Source organism: Manis pentadactyla, chromosome 9, assembly GCF_030020395.1.
Source record: "Manis pentadactyla isolate mManPen7 chromosome 9, mManPen7.hap1, whole genome shotgun sequence".
NCBI classification, from domain to species: Eukaryota; Metazoa; Chordata; class Mammalia; order Pholidota; family Manidae; genus Manis; species Manis pentadactyla.
The window spans coordinates 108,263,397-108,288,481 of NC_080027.1; the positions used below are offsets into that span (position 1 = coordinate 108,263,397).

Here is a 25,085-nt window from a genome sequence, read left to right on the forward strand (position 1 = left end):
TATTATTTAGGATGTCTAATTCATAGTAATTTATCAGTTTATAAGTCACAAAATAATACTGTTTTTGTTTTCAGTGATATTATCAAGACAATCTTGCTTCTAACAATGTTCATGTCTTGAATATTGATGATAAATACTGTTAGGAACATGGAATTCTAAGGAAAGGGTCTTTAGATATAAAAGTCTTAAAAGTGTTCAAAAATAGATAAAATCCAAGATTATTAAGTACTTCAAATATATAAGATGTATTAAAAGTAAATGGGGAGCTTTCTTATATAACCTGGTTTTTAAAAAAATTCTTAAGTCCTCCCCCATACTAATTAGACAAGATAAATAAAAGCAGAAAAAAATGATTGAATTTTAGGCAATATGGTGTATGCAGGATTGATTATTAGTTGAATTGGTTCTAGACAAATTGACCTGGAACTTCAAAAGTATATGGAAATAAATTATTTCAGGATGAAAAAGAAAAGGATTATGGTATTGTTCATTCTTACTCATAGCTCAATGAAGGACTATAACACTTCTCTTTTCATTATGTCAGATTCTAAAATCAAGTTAAGCCTTAAAGAAATTTTGCTATAGCAAATAATTTTGAACCATTTAAAACATATGCCCTAATATAAGTGTAACTTTAGCCAAAGTACTGTATTAAATGACTTACACTTAGGAGTTGTTGGAACCTCTCATATTAGGCAGAGTTCAGCTCTCAGCCTTTTCTTTGTCATTTATTCATTTACTCAGATAAATTACTGAGGGGACTTAGAATTTTCAGTTCTATTATATAAGGAGCTTGGAAGGTGCTGAGTATCAATACCTTCTTGAGTGTTATCAGAGCCCAACTGACCACCTGTCCCACCTAAGGGGGAAGGGAAAAATAAATCCTTGTGAAGTTCATAATCAAAGACTGAAGCTCACTAAAAGACTGAGACTTAATCATAGGACTATAGAATACTGTCGTTCCCTGCATACCTCATCTCCACATTACCAAGGCCTATTTGCAGCAGTTCCTTTTACTTAGAACATCATGTCTAGGTATCAGTATAAAATTATACCAAGATCTACCAAAAGGCAGAAAACACAGTTTAAAGAGACAGAGCCAACACCAAAACTAGGCATGACAGAGATGTTGGAATTATCAGATAGGGAATTTGAAACAACTATGATTAATATACCAAAGACTCTATTGAACAAAGTAGACAGCATGCACAAACAGATGGACAGTGTGAGCAAAGAGATGAAAATCCTAAAGAAATTGAAAAGAAATGCTAGAGATAAAAAAATAATGTAACAAAAAAATAAATAAGTAAATAAATAATGTAACAAATGAAGAATGCCTTTGATGGGCGTAATAATAGACTAGACTTAGCTGAGGAAAGAATTTCTGAGCTAGAGGATGTATCAACAGAATCTTCAAAGAAATGAAAATGCCACTGTGGTAATAACATTGCAATATGTAAATATATCAAATAAAACATGTTCTATACCTTAAACTTACACAATGTTATATGTCAATTACATCTCAATTTAAAAAAATAGAATCCTTGGAAACAAGCAAAGAAAGCAAAGACTGAAAAAAGAACCCAGAATATCCAAGGATTGTAGGACAACTATAAAAGGTGTAACACTCATAATGGGAATACCGGAAAAAGACAAAAAAGGAACAGAAGAAATATTTGAAACAATAACGACTGAATTCTTCCAAATTGATGTCAAATACCAAACCACAAGTCCAGGAAGCTTAGAGAACACCAAATAAAATAAATGGAAAAAAATACACCTAGGTATTACATCATTTTTAAACTACAGAAAATCAAATTTTAAACTACAAAAAAAAATCCTGAAAGAAGCCAGAGGAAGAAAACATCTCACTTAAAAAGGACCAAAGAGTTACATCCAACTTCTCAGAAACCATGCAATCAAGTGGAAAGTAAAGATTTTAATGTTAAGAGAAAAAAAACACCAACCAGGAATTCTGTACAGGCATACCTTGAAGATGTATGTTTGGTTCCAGATCACTGCCATAGCAAATACTACAAAAAAGTGAATCGAATGAATTATTTGGTTTATCAGTACCTATAAAAATTATATGTTTATACTATACTGTAGTCTATTAGGTGTGCAATAGCATATGTCTAAAAAAAAAGTGCTTGCATTCCTTGATTTTTAAATACTGCCCAAAAATGCTAACCTTCATTTGAGCTTTCATTGAGTCATAGTCACTAATAATAGATTACATAACATACAATATTACTGGAAAGGTTTGAAATAATGCAAAAATTACCAAAATGTGACACAAAGTGTGAAACTGCTGTTGGAAAAATGGCATCAAGAGACTTGTTCAACACATTACCACAAATCTTCAATTTGTAAAAAAAAAAAATCAGTATCTGTGAAGCAAAATAAAGCAAAGAGAAATGAAAGGAGGTATCCCTGTACCTTACAGAATTATCCTTCAGAGTTGAATCTTCTAGCCAAGCTAATTAAGGAAAAAAGAAAAACGAAGAAAGAAAAATTACTATTATCAGAAATGAGGAGGGGACATGACTACAGATCCCTTGGTAATTAAAAGGCTAATATAGTAATATTATGAACAACTCTATGCCCACAAATTTGATAACCAAATGATATGGACCAATTCCTTGAGAAAGACCTCTGCCAGAACTCAAGAAGAAATAGATGATCTGAATAGACATGTATCTATTAAATAAATTGAATCAATAATTAATGACCTTCCAAAACAGAAAGCACCAGGCCCAAATGAGCTCTTGTGAAATCTAAGGAAGAAATTATACCAATTCACTACAGTCTCTTTCAGACAGAGAATAGATGCAAAGAGAATACTTCCTAACTCATTCTTTGAGGCCAACATTCCCCTAAAGCCAAAACCAGACAAACATTACAAAAAAAGAAAACTACAGACTAATATCTCTTTTGAACATAGGTACAAAAATCTTAAAAATATTAGCAAATCAAATCCAAAAAGTACAAAAAGAATTATATGTTACAACCAAATAGAATTTGTCCCAGGTATGCAAAGTTGGTTCAGCATTGATAATCTATTGTAATCCATCACATCAACATACTAAAAAAGGATCGATGCAAAAAAACATTTGATGAATCCAACACCCATTTATGGTAAAAACTCTCAGTAAACTTAGAGGGGAACTTTCTCAACTTGATGAAGACTACAAAGAAATAGCTAATATAATGATGAGAAACAGCTTTTATATTAACATCAGGTACAAGGCAAAGATGTGCCTGCTTACCACTCTATTTCAACATTGTGCTGGAAATTCTAGCTAATGCAATAAAACAAAAAATAAAATGTATGCAGACTGGGAAGGAAGAAATCTATCTCTGTAGATGATATGTTTATCTATGTAGAAAATACAAAAGAATGGACAAAACAACTGGAAGTAATAAGTAATTACAGCAAGATCGCAGGATACAGGTTATTATAAAAGCCAATCACTTTACTATATACCATCAATGAATAAGAGAAATTTGAAATTAAAAACAATATAGTTAATGTTAGCATCCCCCAAAATGAAATAACTTACATATAAATCTTAGAGAAAATGTACAAGATTTAAGTGAATCAACTAAAAGAATTAGTAAGTGGAGAGATATTCCATGTTCATTGGTAAGGAGACTCAGTGCTGTCAAGATGTCAGTTCTTACCAACTTAGTCTAATTCAATGCAATCCCAATGAAAATCCCAGCAAGTTAATTTATGCATATCTACAAACTGATTTTAAAGTGTATGTGGAGAATCAAAAGACCCAGAATAGCCAACACAGTATTGAAGAACCAAGTAGGAAAGATAAACTCAATCTCAAGACTTAACTCTATAGAGTGGGACACCAGCAGGGGCAGTGTACGCGACTGTTCTGTTGGGAGTTGGGGGGCAGCAAGAGAAAAGTTAGCTATGTTGTGTCTAATCAGAAAGGTGATGAACACTGTGAAAGCCCCAGCTGCTGTTGGTCCCTACAGTCAAACTGTGTTAGTCGACAGGACCATTTACATTTTAGGATAACTAGGCATGGACCCTTCGAGTGGACAGCTTGTTACAGGAGGGATGGGAGAAGAAGCCAAAAAAGGTCTTACAAACATGGGTGAAATTCTAAAAGCTGTCAGTGTGGTAAAAAAAACTATTTTGCTGGCTAGCGTTAAATGACTTCATACTGTCAATGAAATCTACAAACAGTATTTCAAAAGTAATTTTCCTGCAAGAGTTGCTTACCAGGTTGCTGCTTTGCCCAAAGGAGGCCTTGTAGAAATTGAAGCAGTGGCCATCCAAGGACCTCTTGCAACACTAAGTGTTATTTATATAATACATAATTATGACACATTTCTGGAATCTTAATGTTTTTAAGTTAGTATCTTAATCTTTACAATTGATGTTGGAAAGAATAAGGTTAACTAAAATACCCAAGGCTATTATGGAAATACTATATATTAAGGGGAATTGATCATGAATTGAAGAATAAATGATGAATCCAGTTACTGATGTTATAAATTAACACTTATGTGCACTCATATTACTGGATCTGGGAAAAGAGGCATACATCACAGTTACTCAAATAAAAGTAAAGAGGAATAACATGTAGGAAAGATGAGTCACTGTTCCTGAGAAATAATAAAAGAGCACACCTAATTCATTAAATCCTATTAATGATGTGAAATATTTAGTTCTCATGTCAGATAATGTGATTCTGCTTTTACATGAGTGAAGTTTAAAAGTATTTAAGTTTGAGTGGTAGAGAGAGGTAAAGAAAAAAGTGGAGCAAAATTTCACATAGGTAATATTTTTCTAATGGAACTAAAACATCTAGATTTTTTTTTTAAAGACTTAACTCTAAAGCTATGGTAATTGAGACTGATACTGGCAGAAGCATAACAAATAGGTTAGTGGAGCAGAATAGAGAACCCATAAATACACCCACATGTAGTAAGCTGATCTTTGACAAAGGAGCAAAGGCAATACAGTGGAGCAAAGAGATTCTTCAACAAATGGTGCTACATCAACTGGACACCCACCTGCAGAAGAAAAAAAAATCGAAACACAGAATTTAACATCTTTCACAAAAATTAACTGAAAATGGATTAGAGACCTAAATATAAACACCAATCTAGGAAACTCCTTAAGACAACATAGGGGAAAACCTAATTACATTGGGTATGATGATGCCTGTTTAGATATAAACCAAAGCCAAGACTCATAAAGGAAATAATTGATAAGCTGAACTTCATTAAAATAAAAAACTTCATGTTCTTCAAAATACAGTATCAAGAAAATGAGAAGACAAGCCACAGACTGGGGGCAGATATTTACAAGTGACATACTCTGATGGAGAACTATTATTCAAAATATACAAAGAACTCTTAAAACTCCTTAATGAGAAAACAATTTAATTTATGAAATGAGTCAAAACCCCTAACTGTTACCTGAACAAAAAAGGTGTACAGATGGCAAATAAGCATATGAAAAGATGCTCTACATCATGTCATTCAGAAAAGGAAATGCAATATAAAACAGTGAGATGTCACTGCATACCTGTTAGAGTGGCCAAGATCCAATACACTTGACAATAACAAATGCTAACGAGGATGTGGAGCAAAAGGAACTGTCATTCATTGTTAGTCAGAATGCAAACTGGTAGAACCACTTTGAAGAAGTTCTTTCAAAACTAAACATATTCGTATTATATGGTCCAGCATTTGCACTCTTTAACATTTACCCAAAGGAGTTGAAAACAACATCCATACAAAAGCCTGCCAGACATGTTTATGGCAGCTTTATTCATAATTGCCAAAACTAGGAAGCAACCAAGATGTCTTTCAGTAGATGAATGGATAAATAGTCGTACATCCAGACAAGGGAGTATTATTTAGCACTAAAAAGAAATGTTACCAAGCCATGAAGAGAATAAATGCATGTTACTCAGTGAAAGAAGCCAATCTAAAAAGGATACACACTGAATGATTCCAACTATATGACATTCTGGAAAAAGCAAAACTGTTGAGACCATAAAAACATAAGTGGTTGCCAAGGGTTTTGGGGGAATGGGAGAAAGCTGAATAGGCAGAGCACAGAGGGTTTTTAGAGCATGAAAATACTCCGTATGATATCATAATGATGGATACATGTCATATATTTGTTAACCTGAGAATGTACAACACCAAAACTGAACTGTTATGGTCTTTGAGTGATTATGATGTATCGGTGTAGGATCATCAGTTGTAACAAATGTACCATTCTGGTGGGGGATGTTGATCATAGGGGAGGCTATGCATGAGTATGTGCAGGGAGTATATATAGGAAATCTACCTACCTTCCCCTCAGTTTTTCTGTGAACCTTAAACTGGTCTCTAAAAAGAGGCTTAATAAAAAATAATTACTGAGTGTTTACATTATAATGTTACGAAAAGATTGATGCACTGGTAGAAGGGTAGTAGACTGGAAATCAGAAGAGCTTTTGTCGCAAGTCTTTCTATCACTTGTTAGTCCCGACACCCTTTGACAAATCACTTAATATCTATAAGCCTTACCTATGAGAGTATTCCCATATGACAGTATGGGAATTAGATAACAGATGTGATGGCTTTTTTGAAAACTAGCTAGCACCATGCAAATATTAAGGACTTAACTACTATTAAGATAGTAACTAAGACATGGCCATTGACTCTTTTGAAAACATCTTTTTGCATGCTATGTGAATAGTTGAATAAATGAATATGTAAACTGCACAATTACAGTAATAGTTATGTACTTAGAAAATAAAGCCTCAAAAAAGTGAGCAATGCCTTTTTGTGTGAATGGAAATATTAATTTAAAAAATTTAAGAGAGGAGAACTAAAATAAGTTTCACTTTCCATTTTTCTGCTTGAAAAAAGAAAATGAAAGGACAGTTTCCCAAGGATCTTGGATTAAAATAGCACCCAATACATACCAGATTCTAGCTTTTTAGAGTAAGATAATATCCACAATTTTCTTAGGGTTAGCTTTTTTCTTTATCAAAAATTTTGCATAGTGATTTGCACTTGACACTATTGAGAAGTAGTAGTAGTTTGGCCAGTATTATCCCAATATTATTAAACTGATTTGGAAACAATATTCCCAAATTCATGTGCCTCCCACAATACTGTTTTCCCTTTTGAAAAGCAAATAGGGATTAAAATCAATAGAGGTAAATGCTGAAAAGAAACAGTTTTCAGCTTTGTGGACAGAATCTGATTAATGCTACTTTTCATGTGATCATTCAGCAATATTTTAGCCGTGCTGTGCAATGCCTGCATTTGGGTTTAACTCCCTTTATTTGAAGAGTATTCAGAATAGCCGGTGTAAAAAATACCACATCTCAAGGTTGTTTGATACATTTTGTTCATATATCTTTTCCAAATTCTCTGGCTCTAAAAAATAGTGGTGTATGTGAACCTGGTGAAACTAAGAGAGTTTCTTGATCTTTCTTACTTTGGGGTGTACCAGTGCATTTTAAAGAACTGGTACTGTAGGTTTTTCAAGGGAGTGTAGAAAAATCTGGTAAACAGAAGAATGAGAATACAGTAAACATACAGGCACTGAAATATTTGTCAACGTAGAGTTGAATGATTTTTGCAAGCATGTTACATTTTAGAGTACAAATAGATGTGGCTAAAGGAAAAAAACTTTCTGATTCTTGTTTGTATTATACTTATTTCTGAAATAACCTGGAAGAAAATAATATTCTTCTCTTCTGTGATTAACCTGAAAAAAAGTTTAGTTCTGTAACTTTATGTTCACTTTCCTAAATTAAATACTCTATTTATTCCTAAATTTTAGCTTTTGATATTGTATGTAACATGTATGCTTTTCTTTTCTAGAAGTCACTAGTGTTCAGCAGAAGGTCAATTTCTCTGAAGAAGGTATTTTCTTTTAAGATATTGTACAGTATATTCTAAATCTTTGTTAATGTGAGAAATAATTTTGATAGGTACCTAAGAGCAGAAAAATAGTCACTTTTCAGAAAAAAATTTAGGTTTATGTTAAGTGGTCAGGTAATAGGATAGAATGAGATGATAGTCTTTATATACATTTTAAACATCTTTGGTCTGAGTTAATGATTTTAAGCAAAACTAGGATTTTTAGTTTCTGGCATATGCTGGCTTTTGACTATTGTATTAAAATAATCACTTTTCTAAATTCTCAGAACTAATCTATGTGTGAATAGGAAAATTTAGTCTCTTTTTAAGCCCACCATAATCTGAATTTAGTCACCTACATATTGAAATGTTTGTGTATTGGTGTGTATATACATATGCCCCCTTTGAAAACACACACACACACACACGTGCTTATACTAATCTTGTCTCAGTTCACACACTATCACTAACTATATGTAGTTCACCACCCCCATAAGGTAAAATTTTTCTGCTATGTAATGCTCATTTGTTCACTTTCTGACTCCACATTAAAGCCTCAGAATATAATTTTCTATATCACTCTGAATGTTTGGAATATAATTATATGCCTCAGAGAACATAAAATAAACGGGCTCAATTTTGGCTTATTTAGAACTTGGTATAAAGAACAGTAACATAATAAATAGCAATTCTGTATCTGATAATTAAAATGGCTTCATTTTAATGTTAAATTATTTTTGTTTTTTAATCCAAATCTTTAGAGCATTATAATAAAGACTATATTAGTATATTCTCTACTTCTTTCAGGAGAAACTGAAGATGATCAAGATAGCTCTTTCAGTGTTGAAACTACTGTTGAGGTCAGATCCAGGGATTCTCTTGATTCTGGAGGTAACGTTGCTTTGTATACATGAAACTCATCTCCTAGGAGATGTCTTTTTAGTTAAAATATTAAAGTCTCCTGTGAATTTGCTTTTTTTAAAGATTTGAAGTATTAAAGCTTTTTTAAAAGCATGTACTTCTTAGTATTTATTAAAATTACTGATTCCATGTATACATCTGATTAGTAATGTAATGTCATATATCTATATTAGTCTAATTTGATATTTATAGAATGTAAGATATTTTTCCGCCCCAAAGAAGAGTTATTTATAGGTTTTTCTAACTTCTAGAGAAACTGATCACATGGCATTGGTACTCACTATACTGATAGGAGTGTTAGTTAGCTTTTAGGAAGTTTTAAAATACTTAGATAACTAATTTTAACTCTGGATTATTCAAATTCACACCAAGTTAGTAATAAGAGCTTCTAAGTGTTATTATGAATTTGTTTATAAGTTTTATTCAGGCAAAGAATTGGCTGAAGAGAAAAAAATATGAATTTGAGTCTTAAGAGAGTGCTGAACAAATTTGTAAGCTCCATAAATAATAAGTAACTTTATATTTTAGTCCCATGGAAGAGTAACTATGCACTGTCCTCTCACCACCTTTTGAGAATTTCTGTAATTCCTGTATTGTATTTCATCATTACACTTTAAAAATAAGCTCATAACTCCTTGGGCAAGGGAAACAAAAGCAAAAATGAACAACTGGGACTACAAACTAAAAAGCTTCTGTACCGCAAAGGACACCATCAGCAGAACAAAAAGGCATCTTCTACAGTATGGGAGAATATATTCATAAATGACATATCCGATAAGGGGTTAACATCCAAAATATATAAAGAACTCACATACCTCAACACCCAAAAAGCAAATAACCCAATTAAAAAATGGATGGAGTCTCTGAACAGATACTTCTCCAAAGAAGAAACTCAGATGGCCAACAGGCACATGAAAAGTGCTTCACATCATTAATCATCAGGGAAATGCAAATTAAAACCACAGTGAGATATCACCTCACACCAGTTAGGATGGCCAGCATCCAAAAGATAAGAAACAACCAATGTTGGCGAGGATGCTGTGAAAGGGGAACCCTCCTACACTGTTGGTGGGAATGTAAATTAGTTAACCATTGTGGAAAGCAATATGGAGGTTCCTCAAAAAACTAAAAATAGAAATACCATTTGACCCAGGAATTCCACTCCTAGGAATTCACCCAAAGAAAACAAGATCCCAGATTCAAAAAGACATATGCACCCCTATGTTTAAAGCAGCACTATTTACAATAGCCAAGAAATGGAAGCAACCTAAGTGTCCATCAGTAGATGATTGGAAAAAGAAGATGTGGTACATGTACACAATGGAATATTATTCAGCCATAAGAAGAAAACCAGTCCTACCATTTGCAACAACATGGATGGAGCTAAGGGTATTATGCTCAGTGAAATAAGCCAGGTAGAGAAAGACAAGTACCAAATGATTTCTCTCGTTTGTGGAGTATAACAACAAAGCAAAACTGAAAGAACAAAACAGCTGCAGACTCAACAGACTCCAAGAAGGGACTATTGGTTACCAAAGGGAAGGCATGGGGAGGTTGGGTGAGGAGGAAGGGAGAAGGGGATTAAGGGGCATTATAATTAACACCCCTCATGTAAGGGGGTCATATGGAAGGCAGTATAGCACAGAGAAGTAGTGACTGTAGCATCTTACTGCACTGATAGACAGTGACTGCAATGGGCGGGAGTGACTTGATAATATGGGTGAATGTAGTAACTACAATGTTGCTCATGTGAAACCATAAGACTATATCATTGATACCTAATAAAATTTTAAAAAATAGTAATAAGCTCATAAGCTGGTTTATGGGCATTTGTGATTCATATACTTCCCATCCTGTCTCAGTTCTCATTTTTTCTTGATATAGAAATCCAAAAGAAGATTGCACAACATTCTTTAATAGTGGCTAAGAACATGGGCTCTGGGGCCAGATTCCCTGAGTTTCACTCCTCCCCTGCTAGGCTTATGCCCTCAGGCAATAGTTTAACTCCTTTGTTCCTCAGTTCCGTCATCATGTTGTGAGGTTAAATTAATACATATGTGCAAAGCACCTAGAAGGTACTTGCACATAGTAAACATTCAAGTGCTGTTACTAGTTTCCATATATATGTACACATAAAGCTTAAAAAATTAGAGACTAATTAATCCATTCATATAACCAATTGTTTGATGCCATTGCCACCAGCATACAGCTTTTTGAAACTATATAAACCACAGGCTTTGTGATCCTGTTAGAACTCTAATAAATTCTTACTGAAGCACATATACCCTCATGCAGAAGAAAACTCTAGCTAAAGAACAAAGAGGTGAGACATATTAAAAAGAATGCTGATCTTCCTAGATTATCTTCTCGGCCAATTTATCACAAGAAGATCCATAGGAATGCAGGAAGGAAATAGAATTTCATGCGTATTTATTTTTTATTATGCACATAAAATGTTTATTTTTGTTTGTTTTAGCAAATTAACACATTAATTAATACATTATTTCAGTAATGCATGTATATAATGTTAGAAAGAAATATGTTTTAGAGATTGATGTTCAAAATTTTTTTAGTAATAGGAGTTCCCTAACAAAAATACTTAGCTACATCTTGAGGTGTCAAATGCTTCTGCTTCCAAAATCTGATCACTTTTAAACAGATTTATTTATAAATTCCACTCTTACATGAAAAAGTTTTTAAGAAGAATAGACTAAAATACATAATGTATTGACCACTTGCAAGAAAATTTTAAGGCAAAAATTGGATATTAATGCTTTCAAGAAGATCCATTATTATATACTTCAAAATTTTTCCCAACACAAGGGTTTCATTATCTCCCTCACCTCATGCCATGTTCTGTATCTTAGATTTTTTTTATTTAAAATGTTCAAAGGTTAGGGAAGAGAGGTAATTAATTTTTTAGATACAACATAATTCCTTAGAAACTCCTTTTTTAAAAAAACTAATTGTGCACCCAAGTGTTGAATTCCTTGGGGTCTATCTGAACATTTTTGCTCTTTTGATTACTCATTGTTCTCTTCTAAAATGTGCACTTAAAAAGTTAAATGTACTTCATAGCATGCTTTCTTTTTTATTTTTTAGAGGAAAATACTAGACCATCAAGTCAATACCCAGAATCACTTTGGCGGTCATCACAAAGTAAGGAAAACCCTGTTTTACACTCTTAAAACTCTACTGTATACATTGTCAAATGCTATTCTTATTTTTGAAGATCCTCTTTTGCAGTTTTAATGTAAAATGTTGAAAAAAGAAGTATAGAGAATCCTAAGAAAACAGCCTCATCCTGCATCTTGAATTTGTTTCTTGAATTAATCTCTGTACCCAACCTTTAATATGAATTTTTTAAAAAACTTATTGCTTTTTGTGATTGATTTAAAATCTTTGCTTACAATATAAATTTGTTGATTGATTTTAGTTTAATTGACTAATGTAGTTTGAGCCTACATATGTGGACATACTCTAATAAGGATATAAAACTTTATATGCAGTATTTCAGCTCTGTTGCAAAAGTTTGGAAGGATGAATAAATAAGTGATAAAACAGGTATAGTAAAAAAGTAATGGTAAGCTATGTGGTGGGTATATAAAAAGTCTTACAGCCTTGCTTACTTTGAAAATTTTCATAGTAAAATGTTGAGAAACACAAAAAAGATCGGAAAGTAATATATTAAAATGCTAACAATGATTGGTGACATTTTTCTTTTACTTTTTTTCTGTATTTTGTAGATAATCTACAATGGATATGTATTTCTTAGGTTAAAAAGAAATTATATTGATTTTTATTTTTCTCTTTTTCAATCAATTACCAAAATTTGGGATAATTATTGATCAACTGAAAATGTCCTCGTATGTAAAATCTTCAGGGACTTTTTTTCTTTTCACATCATCTTCTTTAAAATATGAACTATTTTAAGAATAAAATCATTTTTAAAAATAAAGAAAAGTTTTTGGAAATCTGTTTATAATCACTGTGTTCATAGAATTCCACTTTACATACACACACAGGTTCCAGGGTTTGGACTTCAAACAGACAAAACAAAACCTGCTGAAACACACAAAAAAATAATTTGTGGAAATTACTCTCTGAAACATCTTATATGTTTGATCTTCGAAGCTTTTAAATGTGTCTATCTTGCAAATAAACTGTTACACTCAGACAATGAAATACTTTTCTGTTACGGAAAATGAGTTTGTTCTATACTTAACAATAGGTGATTAAGATATACTCCCTTGACTAAGATGCCATTGATTTTATGTATCGCTGAGAAAGAAAAACACCAAATTAAACTATCACATACAATTGATTATAAGATACAGCCCTAAGTCAGAGGTGTTTTTTTAAAAAGTACTTCGTAGAGTTGATGAAAGACAATAAATAGTATATAAGAAAGCATGTGTCTATGGGGAAGACAGTGTGGCACAGAGAAGACAGGTAGTGACTCTGAGGCATCTTACTACACTGATGGACAGTAACTGCAGTGCGGGGGACTTGATAATATGGGTGAATGTAGGAACCACAATGTTTTTCATGTGAAACCTTCATAAGAGTGTATATCAATGATACCTTAATAAAAAAAGAAAAAAGAAAGCATGTGACCAACGTTTTAAAAAGTATTTTGTTACCATTGTCTGAAAGCAAATGTGGAAGAATACACATCTACCTATCTTTTTTTACCTTGCACGTAATGTTTTGCCCATAGTAGGCAGTTTGATAGATATTTCTAAATTTTTAAGTTATGCATTTCTAAAATGGTGTATTTCTTTTACAGCTAGCATATATTGCATTTGTGTTTGGAAACAAAAGTTGAAAATAGATTTGCATTGATATTTATACCAATGGGTAGAAGTAACACATTTCTTCAAGGCAGATTTGGAAATAAACCTGTTATAACTGTTTTTAGTATTATGTTCTAATTATTCCATTGTATCATTTTATACCTTAAATGCTATCCAAAACATAAAGTGGTGTCTTTCACTTCGTAATTACTTTGCAACGGTCACAAATTTGCTTGTGTAGTAGGTACCATTATACATTATGTACGGACTAGGGTTTGCATCCCAGCCCTGCTTTTAGATGTGTTCTTTTGGGCAAATGTTAGTTTCAGATTCCTTATTTGCAAAATAGAAATAGTATTCACCACATCAAGTGTGAGAATTAAGTAAAATTTTACTTGATACCTGGTAAACATTTAGTATTTTTATTCATTATCTTGATGGTAGTGATCCTAAAGCTGACTTTTTGTCCAATTCCTGAACATTTTGATGTTTAGAAAAGGGAAGAAATATGAATGTTGTATATGTTTGGGACTCATAAAAGAAAGATTTGATGGTTTTGTTTTGTTTGTAGTATCCATATTTTAAAAAGTAAAATGTTTATGCAGCATCTTCATTGTTTTTTTTTCCAAGTATTCTATGACCTTATCTCTGTTTTCTGTTGCAGGTCAAGACTACACAGCTCTTCATAAGCAAACTCCAGTGCTAAGTAAGTGGTTGGTTGTCTGTTCTTTTATCAGTCAACTAATTCTAACCTTGTCTTATTCTGCCAACAAAAAGTTTGAATGGGATTTTGAGTCATTTTACTCTCTTTGCCTTTTATTCTACCACATGTTGATACTGTATGTTATAAATACTCTGTACTGTGGAAATGTGTTTAGGACTATTTTACTGAAATTAACTTGTAATAGTAAATTGTTAACTTTTCCTTCTTAAAAAACATTGAAATCAGGTTCAGTTATTCTCATAGACCAGCCCAAAGGACTTGTGCAGAGTTTTATCTATTAAGTGATTATATATTTATTTGCTGTCTGTTTTACTGTAGGAAGTGGTTCATCCTCACTGATATGATCCTTTGACGTTATCTTTTACTTCTTAACCTGTTGCTTTTGTTATTTTCCTCCCCAACTTGTTTTGCCTTTCTGATAAATTTACCTTAAAACATGAGTGTGATAGACATTTTCAAAGGATGTGAAGTGATGTCTTGATATTTGTACTTGCTGCAGGCTCAGGGTATCACAAAAACCCTCAGGAATGGGTTGAACAAACCCCAAGAATAAGGCCAAGGACTAGGATGCAAAGTAAGTTGATAAATCTCTACCTGTTATTGAAATAATTTTATTTGCTGTTTTTCTTATGTAACATATAAAAATACTTAGTTATTCAGATAAGCATTTAGGTTGTAATTTCATTAAAAAAGAACAGCTATAATTACTAGTTTAATGATTTCAATCTGCTTCTATTGGGAGGAGATGGACTGGGTGTACAGTGTAGATAGTGGTGTGAGAAAACCAGTGGATGATGGGTCTAGCTTGACAAGGCGTCAGCTCCTTTTAGCAGCAATACAATCTGTACAGGATAGTGAGATTGTACTCTTTTGACAATACCTATTCTTTAGTTTTGACAGTCTTTACTTTCATGTAAATAACCACGTAAACCAGCTCTGTGTGTACTCATTAATTTGAGTAATAATCACTCAATATTTTGAGTAATAAAGGTTAAAATCCACAAATTGTATTTCTGTGTTTAGCTTTAAGGTGGATTAAGTGTTACAGAATTTAAGAAATATCATAAATAGATGCGATGAAGCAATCATACTTTGAATTCAGTATCTATCACAATTTCTATAGCAGTGTGTCCACATTAAGCCTTGACTATATGAAAAAACCCAGGCTTTAAGTGATCCTTAACCATGTCCTTTCTTTACTCATCTAACCACAGTAGGTCTCGAGGTCATCGGGTATCCCCTTACTTTCACTTAGATAATGTAAAAATCCCTACCATGTATATCTCTTACTCATGAAATGGCTACCTATAATTGGACAAGATAACCTCTGTGGCTTTGGTTTTCCACCAGTAAAGTAGTAGCAGTCACAAGTCACTTTTTCCAAGCAGTCAAGTTTTATCCCATGTATGAGTTCTTCAACTATCTAAAACTGAAGTAGCTTTTTTTAATATAATTTTTTATTAAGGTATTATTGATATACACTCTTATGAAGGTTTCACATGAAAAACAATGTGGTTACTACATTCACCCATATTATCAAGTCCCCCCTGTGCCCCATTACAGCCACTGTCCATCAATGTAATAAGATGCCACAGTGAAGAAGCTTTTTGCCTTTGTTTTGTTGTCTGTCATTTCTTATTGCTGTATGTACTTTCTTTTAGAAGACCATTTCCTTTTACAATTTGCTCTTCCTGACCTAAACTAAAATACTAATTATTCAGCTTATTAAGATTATGTTTATAATCAGTATCAAAAATTAAAACTTACTTTGAAGATCTGAGAGATGCTCTTGGAAATAAAAATATATGAGTTTACATATATATACTATGAAAAAATATATGAGTTTACATATATATACTATGAAAATTTCAGGAACTTGTGTTATTTTTTAGTTCTTAAATATATATTCTGGGTAATTAATATCAGATAAGTTACTCCCAGATAAGTGAAGTATTGTATGCACTGTTATCAAAAAATGTTTGTATAATTTTTATTTCCGCTAATAACACACTGTACAAATGCAATACAGTAGGAAAAATAATTGCATTGAAGATCCAGTTGGAACATAGATCTTTTTAGTTGCTAAATTAATAAAATAAAAATTCATATTTTATCTATTTGCATTATTTGAGTTAGTATATTTATTGTGGCTTAAATAGTTGTATACTGATTGATAGCCATCTACCACATATATGAAGCTTTGAGAGTTGAATAGAAATTATATACCAAAGGTTTGCACATTAAGGTGCAGATAACAGAATTCTGTAGACTTTTAACCACATGTGAACTTGAAGATAAGAACAATGAACAGGAGGAAAATATATTCAATGAAAGTAGAAGACTGCAATGATTTCCAGATAGCTTTGTACATTCCTCTTCAATCTAAGCTCATTTAAAAAATAATTTTTCTTAGCATTACAAATTTCATGTCTCACTGTCTTTCTTAATTATACATTTCTGCCTACTTCAATGAGGAAAAAAATTAACTTTTAGATTTATGGGTTTACGAACCTGGGACTTTAGATACTTATTGGTCACCCCATGTTAGTACTAGTTCCTTGGGTATTCAGGTCCCAATTAGATTATTGCCTGTATCCTAACCTTTTGGGAAAGATAGAACCACTGTCTCTATTTTTCCTGTTTCCCAGGTGGTAAAACAGTAAGAATAGGGAAGAATATGTATAGAGAGGTCAGACCTGTGAGACTATGCCTCATTAATGTACATTCTTTGGAATCTGTCTCTGAAAGTGGGGTAGAGAAAAGAGGAAAGTTTGGAATCAGAGCTCTTGGGTTCCAGACCCAGTTTTTCTACTTCCTAACTGACCTTCGTAAAGTCATTTAATCTTTGTGTACCTTGATTTTCTAGGGATAATAGTGTCTATGATTAAATTATTCTAAAGAGCTTATTATATATGTGAACACAGTTTTTTCATTCTAAATGCCATATGAATAATTATTAACGCTTACTCATTGTTAATATATTGTGTAATAATAATAATAACTGTGAGCCAAGATGGCAGCGTGAGTAGAGCAGCGGAAATCTCCTCCCAAAACCATATATATTTTTGAAAATACAACAAATATAACTATTCCTAAAAGAGAGACCAGAAGACACAGGACAACAGCCAGACTACATCTATACCTGTGAGAACCCAGCGCCTCACGAAGGGGATAAGATACAAGCCATGGCCCAGTGGGACCTGAGCGCCTCTCACCCCAGCTCCCAGCGAGAGGAGAGCAGTTGGAACGGGGGCGGAGAGGGAGCCCAGGACTGCTAAACACCCAGCCCTAGCCATCCGCACCGGGAGTGCAGACACACAGTGCATGGTGTGCTGGATACTAGGAAAACAGGGCAGTAAAACCTGCGAGCGGGTCCCTGCAGCTGGTGCCCCTGGGACAAAAGAAAAGCGAGTGCCCTTTGAAAGTCTTAAAGGGACAGGGACCCCACAGCTGGACAGAAGCACCCAGGCACACTCAGCACAGCAGCTGGGAATCCCGGGGAACTCCGCGTGCCCTAACCCTCTGGGTCGCAGTGCAGGTTGGAGGCCCCTCGTGGCGATAAACAGCCTTCTGCCCCTTCCCCCTACGGTGCAGCTCCGCCATAACAGAGTAGCAGCCTGAGGCCAGCCATGCCCACAGCAGAAGGGCAGAGATTCTTTCACAGCGGCTGGGCAAGAATCAGAGATCCCATCTGCATGCAGCTGCCCAGCATAAGCTGCTAGGGGTCGCTGCTCTCCCAGGAGAGGAAGACAACAAACTAGCAAGAAGGGATGTTCTCTCAGCCAACACATGCGCCAGCTCCCCACAAATACCTCTATCACCATGAAAAGGCAGAAGAATTTGATCCAGACCAAAATCACAGAGACAGCCTCTTAGAAGGAGCTTAGAGAGATAGACCTAACCAATCTTCCTCAAAAAGAACTCAAAATAAAGGTCATAACCCAGCTGTTGGAGATGCAGAGAAAAATGCAAGAGCAAATAGACAAAGTACACAGGGAGACTACAGAAATAAAACAATCTCTGGAAGGATTTAAAAGCAGAATGGATGAGATGCAAGAGACCATTGGTGGAATAGAAACCAGAGAACAGGAACGCATAGAAGCTGATGCAGAGAGAGATAAAAGGATCTCCAGGAATGAAACAATATTAAGAGAACTGTGTGACCAACCCAAAAGGAACAATATCCACATTATAGGGGAACCAGAAGAAGAAGAGAGAGAAAAAGGGAAAGAAAGTGTATTTGAAGAAATAATTGCTGAAAACGTCCCCAAACTGGGGGAGAAAATAATCGCTCAGACCAGGGAAGTACACAGAACTCCCAACAGAAGGGACCCAAGGAGGATAACAGCAAGACACATAATAATTAAAATGGCAAAGATCAAGGAAAACGACAGAGTTTTAAAGGCACCTAGAGAGAGGAAAAAGGTCTCCTACAAAGGAAAACCCATCAGGCTATCATCAGACTACTCAACAGAAACCTTACAGGAGAGAAGAGAATGGCATGATATATTTAATGCAATGAAACAGAAGGGCCTTGAACCAAGAATACTGTATCCAGAACAATTATCATTTAAACATGAAGGAAGGATTAAACAATTCTGAGATAAGCAAAAGTTGAGGGAATTAGCCTCCCACAAACCACCTCTACAGGGTATTTTAGAGGGACTACTCTAGATAGGAGCACTCCTAAGACTAAACAGATGTCTCCAGAGAAAATAAAATCACAGCAAAGAAAGCAGACCAACCAAATACTAACTAAAGGCAAAAAATAAAATCAACTACCTACAAAAGCAGTTAGAGGAAACACGAAAGAGCACAGAATAAAACAACAAACGTATAAAGAATGGAGGAGGAGGAATAAGAAGGGAGAGAAATAAAGAATCACCAGACAGTGTTTATAATAGTTCAATGAGCGAGTTAAGTTAGACAGTAAGATAGTAAAGAAGCTACCCTTGAACCACGAATCTAAAGCCTGCAATGGGAATAAGTACATATCTTTCAATAATCATCCTAAATGTAAATGGACTGAATGCACCAATCAAAAGACACAGGGTAACAGAATGGATAAAAAAGCAAGACCCATCTCTATGCTGCTTACAAGAGACTCACCTCAAACTCAAAGACAGGCACAGAATAAAAGTGAAGGGATGGAAAAAGATATTTCATGCAAACAATAGGGAGAAAAAAGCAGGTGTTGCAGTACTAGTATCTGACAAAATAGACTTCAAAACAAAGAAAGTGACAAGAGGCGAAGAAGGACATTACATAATGATAAAGGGGTCAGTCCAAAAAGAGGATATAACCATTATAAATATATATGCACACAATACAGGACCACCAGCATATGTGAAAGAAATACTAACAGAATTAAAGAAGGAAATAGAACGTAATACATTCATTTTGGGAGACTTCAACACACCACTCACTCCAAAAGACAGATCCACCAGACAGAAAATAAGGACATGGAGGCACTGAACAACACACTAGAACAGATGGACCTAACAAACATCTACAGAGCTCTACATCCAAAAGCAACAGGATACACATTCTTCTCAAGTGCACATAGAACATTCTCCAGAATAGACCACATACTAGGCCACAAAAAGAGCCTCAGTAAATTCCAAAAGATTGAAATCCTACCAACCAACTTTTCAGACCACAAGGGTATAAAACTAGAAATAAATTGTACAAAGATAACAAAAGGGCTCGCAAACACATGGAGGCTTAACAACATGCTCCCAAATAATTACTGGATCAACTACCAAATTAAAATTGAGATCAAGCAATATATGGAAACAACACAAAGCCCCAACTTCTGTGGGACCCAGCAAAAGCAGTCTTAAGAGGAAAGTATATAGTAATCCAGGCATATTAAAAGAAGGAAGAACAATCCCAAATGAATAGTCTAATGTCACAATTATCGAAATTGGAAAAAGAAAAACAAATGAGGCCTAAAGGCAGCAGAATGAGGGTCATAATAAAGACCAGAGAAGAAATAAACAAAATTGAGAAGAATAAAACAATAGAAAAAATCAATGAAAGAAGAGATGGTTCTTTGTGAAAATAAACAAAATAGATAAGCCTCTAGCCAGACTTATTAAGAGAAAAGAAAAAAGATATACATCAACAGAATCAGAAACGAGAAAGGAAAAATCATGACGGACCCCACTGAAATACAAAGAATTATTAAAGAATACTATGAAAACCTATATGCTAGCAAGCTAGAAGAAATGGACGACTTCCTAGAAAAATGAAACCTTCCAAGACTGACCAAGGAAGAAACACAAAATATAAACAAACCTATTACCAGCAAAGAAATTGAAGCAGTAATAAAAAAAAACTACACAAGAACAAAGCCCCCGGACCAGGTGGATTTAACTCGGAATTTTATCAGACATACAGAGAAGACATAATACCCATTCTCCTTAAAGTTTTCCAAAAAATAGAAGAGGAGGGAATACTCCCAAACTCATTCTATAAAGCCAATATCACCCTAATACCAAAACCAGGCAAAGACCCCACCAAAGAAGAAACCTACAGACCAATATTCCTGATGAATGTAGATGCAAAAATACTCAACAAAATGTTAGCAAACCAAATTCAAAAATACATAAAAAGGATCATACACCACGACCAAGTGGGATTCATCACAGGGATCCAAGGATGGCACAACATTCAAAAATCCATCAACATCATCCACCACATCAACAAAAAGAAAGACAAAAACCACACAATCACCTCCATAGATGCTGAAAAAGCATTCGACAAAATTCAACATCCATTCATGAGAAAAACTCTCAGCAAAATGGGTATAGAGGGCAAGTACCTCAAATAATAAAGGCCATATATGATAAATCCACAGCTAACATCATAACAGCGAGAATCTGAAAGCTTCTCCTCTGAGATCAGGAACAACACAGGGATGCCCACTCTCCCCAGTTATTCAACATAGTACTGGAGGTCCTAGCCGCAGCAATTAGACAAAACAAAGAAATAGAACGAATCCAAATTGGTAAAGAAGAAGTTAAACTGTCACTATTTGCAGATGACATGATATTGTACATAAAAAACCCTAAAGACCCCACTCCAAAACTACTAGAACTAATACCGGAATTCAGAAACTTGCAGGATACAAAATTAAAACACAAATCTGTGGCTTTCCTATACACTAACAATGAACTACTAGAAAGAGAAATCAGGAAAACAATTCCATTCACAATTGCATCAAAAAGAATAAAATACCTATGAATAAACCTAAACAATGAAGTGAAAGACCTATACCCTGAAAACTAAAAGACACTCTTAAGAGAAATTAAAGAGGACACTAACAAATGGAAATGCATCCCATGCTCTTGGCTAGGAAGAATTAATATCGTCAAAATGGCCATCCTGCCCAAAGCAATATACAGATATGATGCAATCCCTATCAAATTGCCAACAACATTGTTCAACAAACTGGAACAAATAGTTCAAAAGTTCATATGGAAACACCAAAGACCCCGAATAGCCAAAACAATCCTGAGAAGGAAGAATAAAGTGGGGGGGGATCTCACTCCCCAACTTCAATCTCTACTACAAAGCCACAGTAATCAAGACAATTTGGTACTGGCACAAGAACAGAGTCACAGACCAGTGGAACAGAATAAAGACTCCATACATTAACCCAAACATATATGGTCAATTAATATATGATAAAGGAGCCATGGACATTCAATGGGGAAATGACGGTATCTTCAACAAATGCTGCTGGCAAAACTGGACAGCTACATGTAAGAGAATGAAACTGGATCACTGTCAAATCCCATACACAAAAATAAATTTGAAATGGATCAAAGACCTGAATGTAAGTCATGAAACCATAAAACCCTTAGAAAAAAACATAGGCAAGAAATCTCTTCGACATAAACATAAGTGACTTCTTCATGAACATATCTCCCCGGGCAAGGGAAACAAAAGCAAAAATGAACAAGTGGAACTATATCAAGCTGAAAAGCTTCTGTACAGCAAAGGACAACATCAATAGAACAAAAAGGTACCCTACGGTATGGGAGAATATATTAGTAAATGACAGATCCAGTATAGGCTTGACATCCAAAATATATAAAGAGCTCATACACCTCAACAAACAAAAAGCAAATAATCCATTTAAAAAATGGGCAGAGGAACTGAACAGACTGTTCTCCAAAGAAGAAATACAGATGGCCAACAGACACATGAAAAGATGCTCCACATCGCTAGTCATCAGAGAAATGCAAATTAAAACCACAATGAGATACCATCTGACACCAGTAAGGGTCGCCACCATCCAAAAGACAAACAACAACAGATGTTGGCGAGGTTGTGGAGAAAGGGGTACCCTCCTACACTGCTGGTGGAAATGTAAATTAGTTCAACCATTGTGGAAAGCAGTAGGAGGTTCCTCAAAAAGGTCAGAATAGAAATACCATTTGACCCAGGAATTCCACTTCTAGGAATTTACCCTAAGAATGCAGCACTCCAGTTTGAAAAAGACAGATGCACCCCTATATTTATCGCAGCACTATTTACAATAGCCAAGAAATGGAAGCAACCTAAGTGTCCATCGATAGATGAATGAATAAAGATGTGGTACGTATACACAATGAAATATTATGCAGCCATAAGAAGAAAACAAATCCTACCATTTGCAACGTGAATGGAGCTAGAGGGTATTATGCTAAGTGAAATAAGCCAGGCGGAGAAAGACAAGTAGCAAATGATTTCACTCATATGTGGAGTATAAGAACAAAGAAAAACTGAAGGAACAAAACAGCAGCAGAATCACAGAACCCAAGAATGGACTAACAGTTACCAAAGGGAAAGGGACTGTGGAGGATGGGTGGGAAGGGAGGGATAAGGGTGGGGAAAAATAAAGGGGGCATTACGATTAGCATGTGTAATGTAGGCGGGGGCATGGGGAGGGCTGTGCAACACAGAGGAGACAAGTAGTGATTCTACAGCAATTTACGCTGGACAGTGACTATAATGGGGTGTGTAGGGTGGACTTGGTGATGGGGAGAGTCTAGTAAACATAATGTTCTTCATGTAATTGTAGATTAATGATAACAAAAATAAATAAATGAATAATAACTGATTCATGCTGTATGCTCTTGACTTTTTATTTTTTGAGAGGGCATCTCTCATATTTATTGATCAAATGGTTGTTAACAAGAATAAAATTCTGTATAGGGGACTCAATGCACAATCATTAATCAACCTTAAGCCTAATTCTCAACAGTCTCCAATCTTCTGAAGCATAACGAACAAGTTCTTACATGGTGAACAAGTTTTTACATAGTGAATAAGTTCTTACATGGTGAACAGTGCAAGGGCAGTCATGTCTCAGAAACTTTCAGTTTTGATCACACATCATGAACTATAAACAATCAAATCAGATATGTTCATTTGATTTTTATACTTGATTTATATGTGAATCCCACATTTCTCCCTTATTTTTTTTTTAAAGGTGCAAAGAAAAAAAAAAATCTTAATATGAACCCAAGTTGGGGAGAAGGGGTACATTATAGTCAAGGGATCAATAATTCAACTTACATTTTACTTCCACATAAGTAATAGAAAACAGAATACAATAGAATTTTATCTTGAAATGGGTGAAAGAACTATCTCTCAGGAATTCTAGTACTAGTAAAAATATCCTTCAACAATGAAGATGATAAAGAGTCTTACTAACAAAAATAGGTGGAGGATGTCTCTATTAGGTCTGTACCAAAAGCAAATCTTTTTGTTTTGTTTTGTTTTGTTTTGTTTTTTCTCATCAGTCTCCAATCTTCTGAAGCATAGCGAACAAGTTCTTACATGGTGAACAAATTCTTACGTAGTGAGTAAGTTCTTACATGGTGAACAGTACAAGGGCAGCCATCACAGAAACTTTCGGTTTTGATCACGCATTATGAACTATAAACAATCAGGTCAAATATGAATATTCATTTTATTTTTATACTTGATTTATATGTGAATCCCACATTTCTCCCTTATTATTATTACTTTTTTTTTTAATTTAAAAAAAAATTTTTTTATTGAAGGGTAGTTGACACACAGTATTACATTAGTTTCAGGTGTACAACACAGTGATTCAACATTTATATACATGATAATTCTAGCTACCAGCTATCACCATACAAAGTTGTTACAATATTTTGACTATATTCCTTATGCTATACATTACATCCCGGTTACTTATTTATTTTACAATTGGAAGTCTGTACTTTTTTTGTTGTTGTTGTTGTTGTTGAGAGGGCATCTCTCATATTTATTGATCAAATGGTTGTTAACAACAATAAAATTCTGTATACGGGAGTCAATGTTCAATGCACAATCATTAATCCACCCCAAGCCTAATTTTCGTCAGTCTCCAATCTTCTGAAGCATAACAAACAAGTTCTTACATGGAGAACAAATTCTTACATAGTGAATAAGTTACATGGTGAACAGTACAACGGCAGTCATCACAGAAACTTTCGGTTTTGCTCATGCATTATGAACTATAAACAATCAGTTCAAATATGAATATTCGTTTGATTTTTATACTTGATTTATATGTGGATACCACATTTCTCTCTTTATTATTATTATTTTTAATAAAATGCTGAAGTGGTAGGTAGATGCAAGATAAAGGTAGAAAACATAGTTTAGTGTTGTAAGAGAGCAAATGTAGATGATCAGGTGTGTGCCTGTAGACTATGTGTTAATCCAAGCTAGAC

The 25,085-nt window shown here is 34.3% G+C and overlaps 1 protein-coding gene and 1 pseudogene across 4 annotated transcripts in view; both read left to right on the plus strand.

Moving 5' to 3' along the window:
• The window catches only part of TOR1AIP1 (torsin 1A interacting protein 1), a 50,961-nt gene that overhangs the window by 10,298 nt on the left and 15,578 nt on the right, over positions 1 to 25,085 (plus strand). For all 4 annotated transcript variants that reach the window (XM_036905929.2, XM_036905926.2, XM_036905927.2 and 1 more), the window contains 5 exons: positions 7,867 to 7,908; positions 8,713 to 8,796; positions 11,929 to 11,985; positions 14,287 to 14,328; positions 14,846 to 14,920. In XM_036905929.2, coding sequence (XP_036761824.2) covers positions 7,867 to 7,908; positions 8,713 to 8,796; positions 11,929 to 11,985; positions 14,287 to 14,328; positions 14,846 to 14,920 — 300 coding nt within the window. The remainder of the gene's footprint in view (positions 1 to 7,866; positions 7,909 to 8,712; positions 8,797 to 11,928; positions 11,986 to 14,286; positions 14,329 to 14,845; positions 14,921 to 25,085) is intronic.
• On the plus strand, positions 3,697 to 7,858 carry LOC118922793 (2-iminobutanoate/2-iminopropanoate deaminase-like; annotated as a pseudogene).